Here is a 20000-nt window from a genome sequence, read left to right as displayed (position 1 = left end):
GCGATAGGTCCATTGGAAGAGCACAGCCCTTAAAACAATGCTTAGGTTGTGGATTCGATTCCCCCAGGGACCATACTGAACAATGTGCGTTATGCACGCACTGCAATGTAAGTTGCTCTGGATAAAAGCGTCAGAAAAAAAACATCATATGTGTGCAGTGTTTCCTCCAGGATTTTTCCCATTAGTGGCGGAGTGGTTATCTTTATATTTATTTAAATTATTTATTTATTTTTTCGCGTGCACGCGCATAAAACGCGCACTGGCGCTCAAAACAAAGACGTAGTTTCACCAAAAACTAGAGGGTGGAAACAATTATAATTTCTTAAATAGCGGTTAAGTCATTAAAGCCGAGCAGGTGATTTTATATAGAAGGTGATCAAATACCAATATATCCTACAGCTGCAGCGGAACATGCGGAACGCGCATTACACACACACACACACACACACACACACACACACACACACAGAAAGATCAATACGAAGTAGGCCTACATGAGAGTACACGCACACGCACAAAACCGGCTAACGTTATGACTCATTAACTGTTTACACAAGTAAAATCACAGTGTGACAGTCAGATGGAGCATTCGGTAAACAACAACAGCAAGGTAATGCTATCAGCTGAGTTAAAGAAAACCAACTCTTACCTTTGAGGACACCAACATGAGCCCTGCTTACCCGTACCTCCGCCGTTCTGTTCGTGGTGATTTTAGAGGCAATAGATTATTTTTGCCCCGCGCTTATTGAATGAATGGTCTTTATTGTCATTGATATAGTACAGGTACCAAACAACGAAATTTGGGAGGGGGGGCTCCCCTGGTGCTAGGAAAGAAAAAAAAAAGAAAAAAGAAACAAGAAGGGAAAGGAGCTGGTTTACATAAATAAAGGCTATGTACACTATCCACTATACTATACTGTACAGATAAGACGACTAGGGTTGTCATATTGTACATAGTGTTATTGCACATTCATTTAAAGTGTCGCAGTTTGCAGGCTTGAAATGTACACATTTGTGCCTCAGCACTACACCTGATTTTTTCAATCCAGCAGCTGCCATCAATCCGTCCAGACTGTCCAGGGCCCAGAACCTAGGTCTTTGCTGTGTTCAGGGCCTGGATGGCCCTGGGGTAGAAGCTGAGCTTCAGTCTGTTTGTCCTTGCGGCCATGGTCCTGTACCGCCTTTTCGAAGGCAGCCGGGCAAAGTGTTCGTACCCAGGGTGGGTTGGGTCTCTGGAGATCTTGGAGGCCTTCCTGAGACAGCGTGTGTTGTACAGCTCTTCCAGAGAGGGGAGGGGGGCGCCGGTGATCTTCTGGGCTGTTCTCACGACTCTCTGTAGCGCATTTCTCTCCGCGGTTGTGCAGCTGGAGAACCAGTTGCAGATGCCGTAGGTGAGGATGCTCTCCACTACGCCGCGGTAGAAGGCCACCAGTATCTCCTGCTTGTTGTGTTCCTTCCTGAGGACTCTCAGGAAGTAGAGCCGCTGTTGTGCCTTCTTGATGGTGGCTGCTGTGTTGTTCTTCCAGGACAGGTCATCCTGTATGTGCACCCCCAGGAATCGGAGGGTTGAGACTCTCTCCACGCTCTCTCCGTCGATGAGCAGGGGCTGGATCTCAGATTTTTTCCTCCTGAAGTCCACAATGATTTCCTGGGTCTTTGACTTGTTCAGCAGCAGGTTGTTAACCTTGCACAGCTTGCTCAGCTGCTCTACCTCATCCCTGTACGCCGCCTCGTCCCCCCCCCGAGATGCAGCCCACCACGGTGGTGTCGTCTGCTAACTTTACGATGGAGTTGCTGGGGTGGACGGGGGTGAAGTCGTAGGTGTAGAGGTTGTAGAGGATGGGGCTTAGCACGCAGCCCTGGGGGGACCCAGTGCTGAGTCTGAGGGCTGTGGAGGTGTGGGAGCCCACCCGCACCCTCTGGGGGCGGCCGGACAGGAAGTCCTTGATCATGCACATAGAGTGTGATAGTCCCAGGTCTAGTAGTTTGGTCACTAGCCTGTCTGGAAGGATGGTGTTGAAGGCAGAGCTGAAGTCCACAAAGAGCAGTCTCGCGTAGCTGTTTCCCCTTTCCAGGTGGGATTTCCCCTCTCCTTTATTGCTATGAATAGTTCGAAGCTAGGTGCTTGCACGTTAGGTGCGAGAATGCTCGGTTAACCCATTAGCGGGAACATTATTTGTTTCACAAAATAGGCTGATTTAATTGACCATGAACATCAGAGACATACATTAAGAATGTTCATTTAAAATACTCTATACTGAGCACTGGTAAAAGAACATGAACCAGAGAACAGCAGTGTTATGTACGACAGTATGTCATTGTCATTGCAGCACTTTGTTGCACTTTACGACGTCACGTTCTGTACGTCCGTTAGAGCTTTACGACCTGTGTGTGTGTGTTGTCAGAATGAATGGCACTTGACAGTAAACGGAGCTCAGTTTGTATACCTGTGTGGATCTACATTTATTAGCATAACATAAACATAATAAGCAGTAAATGCAATAACCCACAGTCGTCGCTGATGATGATGTTGCATTTTTGATTAGGATACAGGATTAAAGGCACCGGCGTGTGTCCCGCTAAATTCGGACCAACCACAAAACTGTTTTGAAAGCGCGTCGCCTCGCGCCGCGCGCCTGTTGAGAGATTCAGTCTCGATTGCAGTGCGAACACAAACGACGAGGTTAATTGCAACATTGTAACATATTGTAAATAACTACGCCCTAAATCGTAACGAAATGTTGGTCTGGAGGCGGCCTAAATCTAGCTTCAATCTGCTTTTTTTCTGTTCTCCGGTCATAATAACTCGCTGCCTTTCTGCGCTGCCTGAATCAAAGTGGACTGTCTGAATCAATTAGTGGCGGAGGAAATTCATTCGTGGCGGCCCGCCACGAATAAATGCATATAGAGGAAACACTGGTGTGTGCTAGGGAAGGCCCTAGGGAAGGCCCTAGGGATGGGACAGAGGCTGGGTGGCTGCTGTTAGGGGTTTTACGCACTATAGAGCCGACCCGACCCGACCCGACCCATACTGTGCTGGCTCATATATGTCTCCTTTCCAGCCCTGTTTGAGCAGCTATACTGTGATATAGTGTGGTCCTCTGTGGCTCAGTTGGTAGAGCATGGCACTAGATAGACAGGAGGTTGTGGATTTGAATTCCCACTGGGAATATATATACAGTATAATGTATATATACAGTATATATACAGTATAATATATACAGTATATACAGTATAATGTTGCTTTGGATAAAAGCGTCAGTATGTCACCAGCTCAGCCCAGTATAGGTCAGCTTGGTTCAGCTTAGTTCAGCTCTGTAGTGTGAATTATAGGGACTGGTATGGGTTGGTGTGCTGTGGGTGTAAACCAGAACAATGATAACCAAGGATTTTGACAATGAAATATGTTGCAACCTCATACATACATACATATACAGTATGATAGATATATTACAACAACAATATATCAATACAGATAGATATATTGTTGCCAGCCTCTTGGCTTTAGGCCTGTACAGTCCGTCTATGAAGCAGGTGTCTTACTTGACTCCGAAGCGGTCCATGAACATGATGTGGTTCCGGAAGGTTCTGTTGACGTCCAGGTCGATCTGCTTGATCTCCGTGGAGAAGGTCTGAGCCTGCTGCTTCATTTTCTGAGGAGAAACAAGAAGTGTGAGGTGCAGGGTTCAAACCTGGGTCTCCTAGATGGAAGACCCTAGTGTCTACCATTAGGCCAGGAGAGCATCCTCAAGGTCTGAGGGCCACATCTGAGTTTATGGGCCCTATTATGCACTTCATAAGTCTTAAGCAATAAGACGAGGCGGTAGATCTAAACTTAAGACGTGGAGGCATGGTCAAGGCCACTTTGCTATTATGCGTGCGGTAGTGGGCGCCTAAGACCCGGCGCTAAGCCCAGAAATTAGTCATGGGTGTTTTGGGCGTCTTCTCAATCAACCCAATCAGCGTGCCAGGTGCCATTCCCTTTAAGAACCGGCTGCGTTAAGTCATAAGCGCTATGCTATTATGCAGTTCATAGGCGCTAGACTTCATGCACGTTTTGAAACACGAGCGCGCCTCCGCGGTTTGCGCATGCGCGCTGACCCACTTCTTAAGAAGTCGGTCGGCGCGCATGCGCAAACCGCGGAGGCGCGCTCGTGTTTCAAAACGTGCATGACGTCTAGCGCCTAAGAACTTTTCAAACCACTTCTTAGCGCTAGGCGCAAAGTCAGATCGCATAATAGCAGGGGCGCCTAGCGCACTTCATTAACATATAAACACTCCCACAATGAGTAATATATGCACGGGAGTCTTACGTCTTATGTGTGGGCGCCTAGCGACACCTGCATAATAGCAGTAGCGCGTATGAAGCGCATAATAAGGGTGGCGGTAGGTCTTAACCTGGCGGTGCGTCTTAATTAAGACTTAAGACGGCAAGTTAAGAAGTGCATAATAGGCAGTATATGTCTTAGAGAGGGCTACACCTCATCACAAGAGCATGACTGCAATTCACCTCCGCGACACAAGTCAGCAGGAGAAAATGGTTATATATCATGAAATATTCACAAAAACATACCTTACAAAAACATACAGTACTTCACAAAAAACCATACATCACACAAACGTACTTCACAACAACCGTCTTCACAATGTGTATAATTAGAGTATAGTAGTCTGGAGTAGTGCTTCGGTAGATGCTAAGTGGGATCATTGGGACGACCCTAGCCTAAAGCCTAACTTTAACCACAACCCGAAGCCTAACCATAACAATAACCCTTACCACAAACCAAACCCTAACAATAACCCTTACCTAACCCTTACCCTAACCCTAACATAACCCTTATCAAACCCATAGCTAAACCTTACCTTAACCCCAAGCCTAGCAGTAACCCCTATCAAACCCTTACCTAATCGTTACCACAACCAAACCCTAACAATAACCCTTACCTAACCCTTACTATAACCCCAAGCCTAACAATAACCCTCATCAAACCCTTACTTAATCCTCTTAATTAATCTACCGCAAATCTCAACTTCAATGGGGGTGATGTCAGAGTCTTTTAGTGTGTTCTAGTGGGTATACAGAGATCTAGTGGGTATTCTGAGATTTTTCCCTCCCAGCCTCATATCGTTCACGTCGGAACGCCATAAAAAAAGATCTGCGCTCCCTGTCTAACGTTAAACGTTATCTAACATTACATGTTATAAGGCTGATCTGTCTAACGTTAAACGTTATCTAACATTACGGGCCCTATTATGCACTTCTTAACTTGCCATCTTAAGTCTTAATTAAGACGCACCGCCAGGTTAAGACCTACCGCCACCCTTATTATGCGCTTCATACGCGCTACTGCTATTATGCAGGTGTCGATAGGCGCCCACACATAAGACGTAATACTCCCGTGCATATATTACTCATTGTGGGAGTGTTCATATGATAATGAAGTGCACTAGGCGCCGCTGCTATTATGCGATCTGACTTTGCTCCTAGCGCTAAGAAGTGGTTTGAAAAGTTCTTAAGTTTAGACTTCATGCACGTTTTGAAACACGAGCGCGCCTCCGCGGTTTGCGCATGCATGTGGGCACACATGAACACGCACGTGGCTCCACGGCAAGACGTCAATTACGGTCACAGTATAAATGCTTTATTTCAGAAGGGAGAGGCCAGCGCTGTACAGTATGTTGCCTCCGCATACTGTGCACATACAGTACGAGCATGCCGTGCGTAATATAATGACATCAACATCTGTCATTCCTGCAGTCTTCCAGCGACCCCTCTGTAATACTTCTCAACTCACAAGCGGAGGTATTGCCGTGTTTATTCAGAAAATAATCATGCACGAGCTTGTTACTTTCTTCTGCAGAGAAGCGCGCTGACCTCCTTCTTAGGACTTCCATAATAGCATAGCGCTAATGACTCAACGCAGCCGGTTCTTAAAGGGAATGGCACCTGGCACGCTGATTGGGTTGATTGAGAAGACGCCCAAAACACACCCATGACTAATTTCTTTGCTTAGCGCCGGGTTTTTGACCACACCTCCACGTCTTAAGTTTAGATCTACCGCCTCGTCTTATTGCTTAAGACTTATGAAGTGCATAATAGGGCCCTACATGTTATAAGGCTGATCTGTGCACGATAGTGCTGCATTTTTACATTATTTCATGTCGCATCTCCCCCCGTTGATGGTATATGACACTATAGTCAGTCCCAATGGTCCAAAAGTCAAGTGCTTCATAACACAGACAGGGTGAATTCTATGAATGGAAGTGTGAAAGTTCCGTCACAAAACGCTGTTACGTATCCTTGCACATTTTTTACTGGGTATACGGAAATCCTTGACCCTTCCTAGTGGGTATACGGCGTAGTCCTGCGTATCACGTAGACTACACCACTGGTCCCAAGCATCCCACTTAGCAACTACCTCACAGCCAGGGGTAGGGCTTCCTGTTCCTTACCTCATATTTCCCAGAGTTCTCCTGCTTGACCTTCTCGATGTCCAGCAGCAAGGCCCACGCCTGACCTCTCAGCTGCAGGGGGATGCCCTTGTACACACGCTTCACCATCTACACACACACACACACACACACACACACACACACACACACACGCACACACACACACACACACACAGACACACAGACACACAGACACACAGACACACAGACACACACACACACACACACAGGCAGACACACACACACACACAGACACACACACACACACACACAGACCAAAGATATCCAATCATCATACTGTTAGTGTCTTTGAACAGATCGCAAGTACTGAGACAACAGAGCTCTGGGTCAGCCATCTTCGGCGCCCCTGGAGCAGTTAGGGATTGTTCAAAGTGCCTTGCTCAAGGGCACAACGGCAGACACTGTCTGGTACGTAACTCTGTGTGATGGTCGGCAGCAGTGAGACTCACCTTGTCGCTGTTCCGGTACTTGTCCCACTTCTTCACCATCTTCAGCCACTTCTCCACCCGCTCCATCTCCAGGTGCTTTTGCTGGAGACGGGAAAACAACATCAACAACAACAACAACAGCTGTTTAGAATTAAGGACTTGGCTACATACTGTAGACCGTCTCAGTCCCATGTGTGTTCCTGGCCGTCGAGGCTATACTGCAGATGTAATGTCTATTGGTCTATTTGAGCCTATTATTCAATTGTCTTTATTTTGTTGTTGTTGTTTTGTGGTCTGAGCTGCTGTGACGGCTGCATTTCCTCTTGGGGATCAATAAAGTATCTATCTACAGTATCTGCTGTCTGTCTGTCTGTCTGTCTGTCTGTCTGCCTGTCTGCCTGTCTGCCTGTCTATCTATTTTCCTATCTATCTATCTATCTATTTTCCTATCTGTCTGTCTGTCTGTCTGTCTATCTGTCTACCAGAGCAGTGTGTACGCACCTTCTCCTCCAGAGCGCTGGGTGTGGGCAGCTCCTCTTCACTGGGGGGAGAGAGCAACCACAGTTAGCGAGTGGCTAGCTGTAGTCATGTAGGCTAGCACATTAGCATTAGCATACTGGTGTTATGTCTGCAGTGTCAACATTTCTTGAAAAATACATGCCATGGAATGAGTGAGTGAGTGAGTGAGTGTGTGTGTGTGTGTGTGTGTGTGTGTGTGTGTGTGTGTGTGTGTGTGTGTGTGTGTGTGTGTGTGTGTGTGTGTGTGTGTGTCCTGCTGAGGTCTAAGGGCCGGGTTTTATAGAGAAGGACAAAATCCTGGACTAAATCATATTTTTAATGTAAAATCTCCTTTGAAGATGCTTTTTAGTCTAGGATTAGTCTAGGATTAGTCTAGGATTAGGCTTCAGCCTTGTCTGTGAAACCAGGGGGGTATGTCGCTAATGGACAATCCAGGCTTATTTTGATATATTTTATTATTTTATTAAATATTTTGATTTGAAATAATATTTAGACTATTTAGACTTTATTCAGATAAGCCTGGATTTTCCTTCAGTGACATTGATGGAATAACCCCCAGCTCTAAATATCTCCAGTGCCTCCTGGTCACAGTGGGCAGAGCTGACAGTGAGACTCCTGGTCACAGTGGGCAGAGCTGACAGTGAGACTCCTGGTCACAGTGGGCAGAGCTGACAGTGAGACTCCTGGTCACAGTGGGCAGAGCTGACAGTGAGACTCCTGGTCAGTGGGCAGAGCTGACAGTGAGACTCCTGGTCAGTGGGCAGAGCTGACAGTGAGACTCCTGGTCACAGTGGGCAGAGCTGACAGTGAGACTCCTGGTCACAGTGGGCAGAGCTGACAGTGAGACTCCTGGTCAGTGGGCAGAGCTGACAGTGAGACTCCTGGTCAGTGGGCAGAGCTGACAGTGAGACTCCTGGTCACAGTGGGCAGAGCTGACAGTGAGACTCCTGGTCACAGTGGGCAGAGCTGACAGTGAGACTCCTGGTCAGTGGGCAGAGCTGACAGTGAGACTTACTGCAGGAAGCCGAAGCGGTCGGTGACCTTGTAGATGTTGTAGTCAGCGTCCTCCCAGGGGTCGATGTGGACGCCCTCCTCCCTGCCCTGAAAACACACACACACACAAACACACATCAGAAAATACAGTTTATAATGACAAAATGGCAACACACACACACACACACACAGACACAGACAGACACAACACACACACACACACACACACGCACACACTTCACAAGTATAAAGAGGCAAGAGCTGTGTACTGCACAGTCCATCTTCTTACCTGTTCTGAAAACAACAACACAACACCACACAACACACACACACACACTTCCGAAAACAATATATTGACAAAATGGGCCTGCTCTGACAACATAACAAAGTAAGTGAAAAGATGTTCACACACACACACTCACTCACACACTCACACTCACACACAAAGAAGAGGAAGAGAGGTCAGGTGTTTCACAAGCAGAGCTGTTCTGCCTGGGGAACACCATGATATACGAGCTGCCTGCTCTTTAGCAATGACCCCCATTCAAAGAACCAGGTCAGAGTGGAGAGAAATCCCTATTCTGTCAACAGCAGAGCACAATGTGCCTCTGTCTCCACCCACACACACACACACACACACACACACACACACACACACACACACACACACACACACACACACGACTCATGTTTTGATTCAATTGTAGTATGGATTCCCAATGGAAGTTTGAACCATTTAACCCATATTAATGTTCAATTAATCTACAAAAAAACATCTCCAGCGCAGGCACGCAGACACGCAGGCACGCAGGCACGCACGCACGCACGCACACACACACACACACACACACACACACACATGCAGGCACACACACACACGCAGCCACAGAAAGAGGATCCACTCCGTAGGGATGAACACTCCGTAGGGATGAACAGATGAACAGGGTTCTATGTACTTTCCATTACACGTCTCCAGACTTTATCCAGACCTACTGTTTGCAGACCACAGTTCATTTGTGTTTTGTGCTCATCGATCAATAAATGTGTCTTTGTTACCTGCCTCCTGAACTCTGTCAAACATAAACTAGGATCCTCTGGCCACTACAGAGAGCAGTGGTGTAGATCTGTGGAAATGATCTGGCTCAAAGGAATTTTGTTCTATTTTGTATGATCTCGTCCAGGGTATAACAAGTGGCCCTCGGGTGACTTGAAATGGCCTGCCACATGTTCTTAATAACACAACATTTTGAAAAAGATATATTGTTTATTAAAAAACATTTTAATCATAATAGAAAAAACTAAAGACTGAAATCACAACCCGTGTAAGAATAACAATGTAACGATTCCAGCTGTCTGTTAACAACGCTTAGGTTGTGGGTTCGACTCCCGCTGGGACCATATATACTGAAAAAGGTATGCACTCACTGCAATGTAAGTCGCTTTGGATAAAAGCATCAGCTAAATGGCATATATTATTAGATTATTATGAATCATCAACAGGGACAATCCCAATCTTATCATGTGTGTCATACACTCACCTTGTCATATTTAGCGATGATCTCAGCCCGTTCCTCAGCTATGATCGTCGCTATGTCCTTCTTCATGTCAAAATCTGAAGAAGAAAACAAAAAAAACAGACAAAAAAAACATCAGATGAGTGTTTCGGTCATGTTAGTCATCATCATGACCTAGGCTGCATTGATTCTCATTTTTTGCACATATGTTCAAGTCAAGACTAAAAACCCATCTTTTTAATATTGGCTTTAAATTACTAAATAATTAAATTATGATTAGCCTATATAATGATTGGAGCACATTGAGCTGCAACAGGAAAAGTGCTATACAAATAAAACGTTTTTATTATTATTATTATTATTATAATCATAATCCTCCTCCTCCTCCTCATCATCATCATCATCATCATCATCAGACACTACTCATGACAGTAAGTAGTCAGTTCTATTGCATAAAAACACAGCAGAAAGTGTTGACTAAGCAAACCATACACAGAGAGAGAGAGAGAGAGAGAGAGAGAGAGAGAGAGAGAGAGAGAGAGAGAGAGAGAGAGAGAGAGAGAGAGAGAGAGAGAGAGAGAGAGAGAGAGAGAGAGAGAGAGAGAGGTGACACCTTTATCTAGACACACATCACAACTGTATCTAGCCTGGAGATGCAGGCCTATATATCGGTCTTGGCTTTGTGTACTAAGACCAGGCCTATTTCACTTCCAATTTCACTCAACCTTTAAACATCAGTATCATGTCCCAGAGAGAGGCTACTTTCTAAGTCATTTATATTCAATGAAAAGAGCAGGGGGCAAGAGGGTAGCCGCTCTAACAGAACAGGCCTGAAGCATCTCTGCTTTAGCTTCTTATTAATGCCATTAAACCTTCTCAAGCTCACGGCTAGGCTGACCTTTAGCTCACATCTTTAGTATCATGTCCCATTGAGACATACTGCAGCTGGAGTCATTTATACTCAATGAAAAGAGCAGGTCAAGAGGGCAGCATTGTAATGTTCTACATTACATTTCATATCATCGCACTCTGCACAGCATGTTTGCACTATTGAAGCCACTGTAAAATCCAGCACTTTATTACTTTACCAAATGTACTTGCTTACTTTTTTTGTATTTATGGTACTTACGTTACCAGCCTAATTATTATTATTGTGTTATTATTGTGTTTTATATCTGAATGCTGCAATGTCAATGTTGAGGAATCAAATAATTTTACTCTTGTGTACTTATGCACAATAAAAGCTATTCTGTGTACTTGTGTACTTGTAATAAAAGCAATTGTGATTCTGATTCTTCCAGAAAAAGGCCTAAAGCACGTCTGCCTGATGTGACTCAACATTCTCAAGCTGTATGCTAGGCTAACCTTTACCTCACACCTTTAGCATCACATCCCACTGTACTGTAGCCCGAGTCATTTATACTTAATGAAAAGAGCAGGTCAAGAGGGTGGCAGCTCTACCAGAACAGAACAGGCCTAAAAGCACGTCTGTCTGATGTGACTCAACCTTCTCAAGCGGTATGCTAGGCTAATCTTTAGCTCACACCTTTAGTACCACGTCCCTTTGAGATATACTGTAGCCTGAGTCATTTAATGAAAAGAGCGGGCAGAACAAGGCCTAAAGCACGTCTGCCTGATGTGACTCAACCTTCTCAGCTGTAGGCCCGGCTAAGGAGTCTGGACATATGCAGAGGAGTCACACACACAGTCACTGAGCTGGCTGTGGTGAGGTGAACCTATTTAGGGAACTATAGCATCCTGCTAGCTGAGGCTGAGGTTAAAAGAGAACAGAAAGAGAGACCAGGCAGTGGTAGTGACTGTATAAGCCACATGTATCAAACTCAAGGCCCGCGGGCCAAATGCAGCATGGCAGCTCAATTTATGTGGCCTGCGAGAGCTTGCAAAGGATATCATTTGCTTATAATACAATTCTTAGGTATTCTACAGTTATTAATTAAGCGCTCTCCGTAGCTTCAGGGCGGCCGATCCGATTAATCAAAACACACAAACGGTGAATGGAGTTGATGGGGACGGGGCTGACACACAGTTGACACACAGATGAACACTGCTGGCCTCACCACCGGCAGTCTGGCTGTGGTTCAAGTGGAGGGTGAGAGAGAGCGAGGCGACTGGTGGCCTGAGGGAACATGAGCGTGAGGCGGATACCGCTGATTAATGCAAACGCTGGCACACACACTCACTGGCACACATTCACACACACTCACACACACACACACACACACACACTCACTGGCAAACATTCACACACACTCACTGGCACTCAAACGCACTCTCACTGGCACATACTGACACACGCTTACAAACACAGACCAACAGCCTGAAGACTAGCCTAGCGATGGTTGCTAATGAAAGGCCTGGCACAATTCCATGCATTACACTGAGGCCGTCCTCCGATTTCTACCTCCACCAGCCTCCCCTGGTCTGTGCTACAGCATGCCTGGTGGGCTAATGGAGCTGAGGGATGGTGGCAGGCAGGAGGTATGCCTCAGGAGGACAGGGGGGGGCTGTGTGTGTGTGTGTGTGTGTGTGTGTGTGTGTGTGTGTGTGTGTGTGTGTGTAAGATTAGCCTCAGGGAAACAGGACAGAACAGGAGGGTTGGGGTGGTGAGGGGGCAGAGGCCACAGCTGCCCTCCTACAGCCTCCCCTGGCCTGCCTGCCTGCCCCACACACACACACTAGGGCTGCACGATTAATCGATTTTAAATCGAAATCGCGATTTGAAATGATGCGATTAGCTAATCGCAAAAGCCTTGCTATTTAGCAGACGCTTTTAATCCAAAGCGATTTACAATTACGAATTACAGGGACATTCCCCCTGGAGTAACTGAGGGCTAAGTGCCTTACTCAAGGGCACACTAGTAGTGGTGTGGTTTCAGGCGGGATTTGAACTCACACAACCTTCCGATCACAAGTCCAATTCACTAGACCACCACTACCCGTATGGGATACGTCATACAGCGCGTCGGATTCAACGTCAATGAACGTCAACGTCAATGAACGTCAACAATGAACGTCAACAATGAACGTGAACGTCAATGAACGTCAACGTCAATGAACGCACACCAACAACATCGCATCGTATTTTTTGAAAGTACCTGCCCTTTTCCAAACAGCTTCCAATTAAGCTTTCCTAGATGGTTGTGTGAAACAAACCACCTGAGTCAGTTAGTAATGCTCCATCACATGTTTTAATCTGAAGCTTGATTTTAAAGCAACCCAACTTTAAAGCAACCCAATGTAAGTTTAGTTCTTTCACTCGTAGCTCGGGCTGTGGGGGTGCTAGAGGAGGGAGCCTCTAAGTCCCCTGAAGACGTACAAACAAACTGCACGTTGATACGACCTTCCTAGCCGGAGATATGGCCACACTTTACAAAAACTTCCCTTTTTTTTTTTTTTTTTTTTTTGCTATTTAAAAAAAAAAAAAATCGCAAATTAATCGCAATCGCGATATCTGTCCAAATAATCGCAATTCGATTTTTTCCACAAATCGTGCAGCCCTAACACACACACACACACACACACACACACACAAACACACACACACAGACACTCACACACACAAACACACACACACACACACACACACACACACAGACACTCACACACACACAGACAGACAGACAGACACACACACCCTGGCAAGAGCCCTTCTAAGCTACACAGATCTCAGGTAACATTCCAACACACACACACACACACACACACACACACACACACACACCACAACTGTGACATCACTGAGACTGGCCCCCGGCCCCGCTGACGTCCCCCCACCATGTGTCACCAGCTGGGGGACACAGCTGACAGGACACGCCTGGCACCCCAACCCCGGCAGGTGTAGCAGGGCCGCCCTCTTCAAAACAAAGACCCTCTCTGTTCCCCCAAAAGCCCCAGCCCCACCACCCCCCCCCTCTGACCCAACCCCCCACTGACCCACCCCACAGTCCCTTGGTCATCACCAGGACCCAGCCTAAAACACAGTGTCAGCTGAACCCCCAGCCCCAGCTTTCATGGATCAATGTTAGCCCCGGCAATGTCAGCCCAGCCTCCAACCTCCACCACCAACCTCCCCCCCAGCTCCAACCTCCACCTCCCCAGACCCAACCTCCACCCCCCCAGACCCAACCTCCACCTCCCAGACCCAACCTCCACCTCCCAGCCCCAACCTCCACCTCCCAGACCCAACCTGCACCTCCCAGACCCAACCTCCACCTCCCAGCCCCAACCTCCACCTCCCAGCCCCAACCTCCACCCCCCCAGACCCAACCTCCACCTCCCAGCCCCAACCTCCACCTCCCAGCCCCAACCTCCACCTCCCAGCCCCAACCTCCACCTCCCAGCCCCAACCTCCACCTCCCAGCCCCAACCTGCACCTCCCAGCCCCAACCTCCACCTCCCAGCCCCAACCTCCACCTCCACCTCCCAGCCCCAACCTCAACCTCCACCTCCCAGACCCAACCTCCACTCCCCAGCCCCAACCTGCACCCCCCCAGACCCAACCTCCACCTCCCAGACCCAACCTCCACCTCCACCTCCCAGCCCCAACCTCCACCTCCCAGCCCCAACCTCCACCCCCCCAGACCCAACCTCCACTCCCCAGCCCCAACCGTCACCCCCCAACCTCAACCTCCACCCCCAAACTCCAGGCTCCAGCCCCAACCTCCACCTCAACCCCCCAGCTCCAGGCTCCAGCCCCCAGACTCCAGGCCCCAGACCTGACCCCCAAGGAGGCTCCACAACAACAGCTGGGCCCCCTCTCCTCCTCTCCCCCTCTAACAGGTGGGCGGTTAAACAGATCCGATATCAAAGTGTCTCACCCTCTGTTAGGGGATCGCCTGAAGGGAGACCTGATCTCAGACTCACCCACCCGCCACTGACTCACCCTCTCCTGTCCTTTCATCCTGTTCAGTTCAGCCCCACTTTCTCCACCAGACTCCCTCTTTCTCTACCAGACTCCCCCTTTCTCCACCAGACTCCCCCTTTCTCTCCCAGACTCCCCCTTTCTCCACCAGACTTCCCGACAGTCATCATTCAGCATCATTGTCTCCTCTCTATTTCTGGACGCCAATCTTAAGACTGATCTCACCAAAGAGTTAGGCCTGTAATAATTCTAAATTTTGCTGTACAATTAATTGTCTCAGAAATAATTGCGATTAACAATATAATTGTTTCACTGTTATGTGACCCAGATAATGTAATAACACAGCAACCTATGAAGTAAACCACGCCTCTTAATTAGCCTATCATAAAACATATTTTTGAATATGAACATGTTTCATAACATTGAACATGTATCCTCATCAATAAAAAAGGGACTGTGTGTCATCTACTTATGTCTAGTTATGTTTTTATGTGATGTGCTTAACGAGCAGAGCAGCTATCTAGCTAATGCAATGTCCTATGTTGTTAGCCAGCTAGCTAGCAAGCAAGCACAGTCAAGATTGCCATTAGATAATTTAATTGCCATTAGACAATTATTTCATAATCGTTACAGGCCTACAAATTCAAGTCAAGTGTTTGGCTTCATTGAGGTAAATCGCAAAGACAAGTGAGCAACAAGGTCCTGAAGCATCTGGGACAGGCAGTGACAACCATAGGCTTGTTCAAGTCCCAGATTTATGGGTCAGAGCTGGTGGGAGAGGGGGGGGCAGGAATGTGTGTGTGTGTGTCACCTTGGTGGAGTGTGTATGTGTGTCACCTTGGTAGAGTGTGTGTGTGTGTGTGTGTGTGTGTGTGTGTGTGTGTGTGTGTGTGTACTGTGTACGTCACCTTGGTAGAGTGTGTGTGTGTGTGTGTGTGTGTCAGCTTGGTAGATTGTGTGTGTGTGTGTGTGTGTGTGTGTGGGGGGGGGGGGGGGGGGGGGGGGCGGGTTTGACAGATTGTTTATATCCTGTTTGTACCCTTATCAACACGACTACCGAAAAAATTAAGAGTCAAAGTCAAAGCTGCATTTTAAGATGCTGTTTAGTGTCACAACATCAATCATACAGTACACAAACCAATACGCCTACATCCATACGTGAACTACTACAGGCGTAACATTACAGGAACTACTTTATCTCAGTGCATGTAGACCCCACATGATGCACTGAAACAAAGTAGTTCCTGTAACGCCACACACATTACACATTCTCCCCGTTTTAGTTGAATGCTACCCAACCCCCAAGAATAGTGTGTATTCACATCCATTACAGTTCTGTACTGTGCAGCTATGAAGCACCAGGGAGCCATTACACTGTAAACAACGCGCTGGCTTCTCCTTTCCATCCTTTGTACTGATGTCTGCTGAGCACCGGAGACAAGCGTCCATGTGATGTGGTGCTTTCCTTCAACTGCTCTTAAGACCCCGGCCGGCTTCCTGTGTAGTCGCCCCCGAGACGCCTGATACTAGGAAGTGGAGGAAGCCAACTGCCACTCCTTGAGCAGCAGAGGGGTTTGACGGGGTACAACAAGACTAATATTTACGTGAGGAGAGCGAAGTAAGTAAGTAGGTGTCCCGTCCCCGTCCCCCCTCCGCTCCCTCCTCGGGAAACAGGATATCAGATGAAAAAGACCTTGGTTTTGGTAGACGACTTTAGTTTCTTTGAAGCTTTTGCTTTTGTTTAGGAGTGTGTGTCACGTGTCGTCAGCCCAGTAGACTGTGAGTAAGGACATGGAGTTGAAAGGTCAAATGAACGCCATTTGTCTGTGTGAGTCACACAAAGTTGTTGAGTCAAAGCATGAAGAGTCACGGTCTTCACCATTGTTCCTTTCAAGTGGTGAGAGAGAGAAGGAGGGAGAGAGAGAGAGAGAGAGAGAGGGGAAGGGAGGGGGGAGAGAAAAAGAGAGGGAAGGAGAGAGAGAGAGAGAGAGAGAGAGAGAGAGAGAGAGATGTGATGAACAGAGTGTGAAACAGACGCAAAGCTGAGAAGAAAATCAACAGCAGGGGAGGTGGAGGAGTGAGTGGGATTCAAGTGTGAAATGTAGAGAGAGAGAGAGAGAGAGAGAGAGATGATTAGGATACAGAGAGAGAGAGAGAGAGAGAGAAAAAGGGTAGCTAGTGGGAGTGAGTGGAGAGTGAAAGCAGACCTGTGTAGAGGGAACAAAAAGCCACTTGAACATGTAAACACTTGAGGTAGGAAATGTTCACAATAGTAAGTGACTTTGACTAGCTGTACCTCAGAGCAGAGTTTAGGGAAAAGCATGTGTGTGTGTGTGTGTGTGGGGGGGGGGGGGGGGTATGAGGAGAGCATGAGGTGAGTGGAGACTGAAGACCCATCTCTTCAGGTTACACCTTAACTGCTCCTCCTGAGACATCTACTACCCCCAGCACTGCATCTCCTGAGACACCCGCTTTTCCCCTTTACTGTGTCCCCCAAGACTTCTACGCCCCCCCTGTACTGTTTCTCTGTTTCTCCAGTGTCTATACAAAAAATAAATAATAATAATAATACAAATATGTATTTTGTCTTTTTAGTTTTTTTTTTCCTTCTATTACAGAGACTGCCAATGGCCCCGGGCCTGAGCTAGATTACTCTTCCTGCTACGACTGGTGGATTGATGATACACTTGCTTAGTCAAAAGCATTGATTGTAAGTCGCTTTGGAATAATGCGTCTGCTAAATGCCAAAAATGTAAATGTAAATGAGTGAAAATAAATTCTAATGTAAAATGGTGAGAGAGAGAGAGAGAGAGCCAGAGTGAGAAAGAGAGAAAGAAAGAAAGAAAGAAAGAAAGAAAGAAAGAAAGAGAGAGAGACAAGAGCTAGAGAGAGGAGGATCATAATCAAGCAGGGAGGGAGGGAGAGAGAGAGAGAGAGAGAGAGAGAGAGAGAGAGAGAGAGAGAGGGAGAGAGAGAGAGTTTGATAGCGATAGCAGGGCAGAGAGAGGTCCAGTAATAGTGAAACACAGAGAAACAAACCGACAAGTGAAACCCCAACAGACTGCGTGACAGCGTGTGAAGGATGCACTGTGTCTCAGGGGCAGGGGCAGGTGTGAACGACATCATTTCCTGTTGGTGGCAGGAGGCTCTAAATCTGTACAATGACTCAGTCTGTTATGACTAAACATCACAGCTCTCACAAGCAAAGTAAGCCTTGACGACCGATGGTTCTCGAGCCTAATGGCCCTTAGAGTCTATCTCCTGTTTCCGTAGCGTGAGGCGGCTTGAGGTACAAGTACACCCCCTGGACATGACGCTGATGTCGCAGGGTCTCAAGCAAAGCCTACAACTTAACTTGTTGCAGCAACATCAAACCCACTAATATCATCATAAGGAGGATGCAGCAGCAATCAATCAGTACCTAAACTATGCCATGCTATGTACGACTGCGCCACACAGGAAGTCAACAGCGCTGCAGAGACCTGAGAGGATATCAACAACAGCAGAAGCCCCGCCCTTCCGCCAGAACAGGGGGGTATTCCATCAACATCGCTAAAGGAAAATCCAGGCTTAATTTTGATACGTTTCATGACACTTGTCAAAATAAGACCAGATTTGTCTTTCTAGCAATGTTGATGGAATACCCCCCAGGTCATGTCATGCAGAATGACAAAGTCAACCCACGACGTTAAACATTCATGTGTCCGTTTCATACGCTGAGGAGGCAGTGGTGAGAGTGGATGGATATATTATATATAAAAGCCTATATTATATTACATATTATTATATATAAAAGCCTATATTATATGATATATTATTATATATAAAAGCCTATATTATATGATATATTATTATATATAAAAGCCTATATTATATTATATATTATTATATATAAAAGCCTATATTATATGATATATTATTATATATAAAAGCCCGTCAGAGGCTGTGCACAATGCACACTTCACTGTCCCAGAGTGCCTGTTCGTTGTTTCTTATGAGAACATAACACTCTGCAAGACACATTATAAACCTCAAATCCAAAACACACACAGACACAGACACAGACACAGACACAGACACAGACTAGGGATGCTCCGATTTATCGGCCACCGATTTCACTCCAAATGACTCGATCGGTGATCGGCAAAAATGGCCGATCGCAAAAACCGATATTATTATTATTTTATTTTATTTTATTTTTTCCTGGGGAAGACAGATAACTGAACAGAAAACATAGGAGGACGTAACAGTATGTAAACCATGAAGGCCACGTTTATGATGTCTTTTATACAGCCATATCGACTGACTTGGGCTTCAGGCCCTAACTGGGTGATAGGCCAGACCTTTACTATGCCATAAAAATGGGTCTGCGTTTGCTTGGTGCCTAATGGATCAAAACTTTTGTCTAAAAAGCAAAAAATATGTAGGCTATCCAGTCAGTAGGCCTACAGTTATGTATTTTTTTTTAAATCGGTATCGGTATCGGTTGATCTTGAGGAAAAAAATCGGTGATCGGTATCGGCCCCAAAAATCCAGATCGGAGCATCCCTAACACAGACACAGACACACAGACACACACACACACACACACACACACACAAACACTTCCCCCTGCACTTTCACCTCCTCCGCCCCGCACTCCGCTCCTTTTTCCCCTTGTAATTAATCCTAATCCAGCAGCAGTGAAGATGGGAGCGTGTGGATTAGAGTTGGAGCAGAAGCAAAAGGCCTGGGATTAGGAGGAGCCCTGAGGAGGCCTGGGATTAGGAGGTGTGTGTGTGTGTGTGTGTGTGTGTGTGTGTGTGTGTGTGTGTGTGTGTGTGTTTGCGTGTGTGTGTTTGCGTGACTGGATCAGTGGATCCTTACGAGAGCGATTCTGGTAAAGGCACGCCTCCCTAAAGAGATTGACTGCAATCCAGAATTCAAGAGTGGTCTAACGACTGTCATCTGACTGGCCTGCCTCGCGTGTCCTCCACCTCAGGCAGCAGATGTCTGCTTCTGTCTCTCTCACAGCTGGATGACTCATGTTCATCCAGGCGGATGGTCAGATAAAACACATCCAGTCGTGCCCGGTCCTCTGGCCTGCCCAGCCAAGCCCACCACTGAGAGGAAAACAGTCAGTCACTAAGAGGAAAACAGTCAGTTACTAAGAGGAAAACAGTCAGTCACTAAGAGGAAAACAGTCAGTCA

General features: G+C 46.8%; 1 protein-coding gene across 1 annotated transcript in view; it reads right to left on the bottom strand.

Moving 5' to 3' along the window:
- Window positions 1-20000, bottom strand: part of LOC308169801 (uncharacterized protein) — a 76301-nt gene that overhangs the window by 38379 nt on the left and 17922 nt on the right. Inside the window, exons 2-7 of the mRNA XM_080544547.1 lie at window positions 9953-10026; window positions 8437-8522; window positions 7404-7443; window positions 6924-7004; window positions 6454-6561; window positions 3544-3653 (exon numbers count right to left, since the gene is read on the bottom strand). Of these exons, the coding sequence (XP_080400673.1) occupies window positions 3544-3653; window positions 6454-6561; window positions 6924-7004; window positions 7404-7443; window positions 8437-8522; window positions 9953-10018 (491 nt within the window). The 5' untranslated portion in view covers window positions 10019-10026. The remainder of the gene's footprint in view (window positions 1-3543; window positions 3654-6453; window positions 6562-6923; window positions 7005-7403; window positions 7444-8436; window positions 8523-9952; window positions 10027-20000) is intronic.

The sequence above is a fragment of the Nansenia antarctica genome (genome assembly GCF_963989245.1).
Source record: "Nansenia antarctica genome assembly, chromosome: 14".
Taxonomy (NCBI): domain Eukaryota; kingdom Metazoa; phylum Chordata; class Actinopteri; order Argentiniformes; family Microstomatidae; genus Nansenia; species Nansenia antarctica.
The sequence above is the reverse complement of the archived record's forward strand: the minus strand, read 5'-3'. Positions and strand labels throughout refer to the sequence as shown.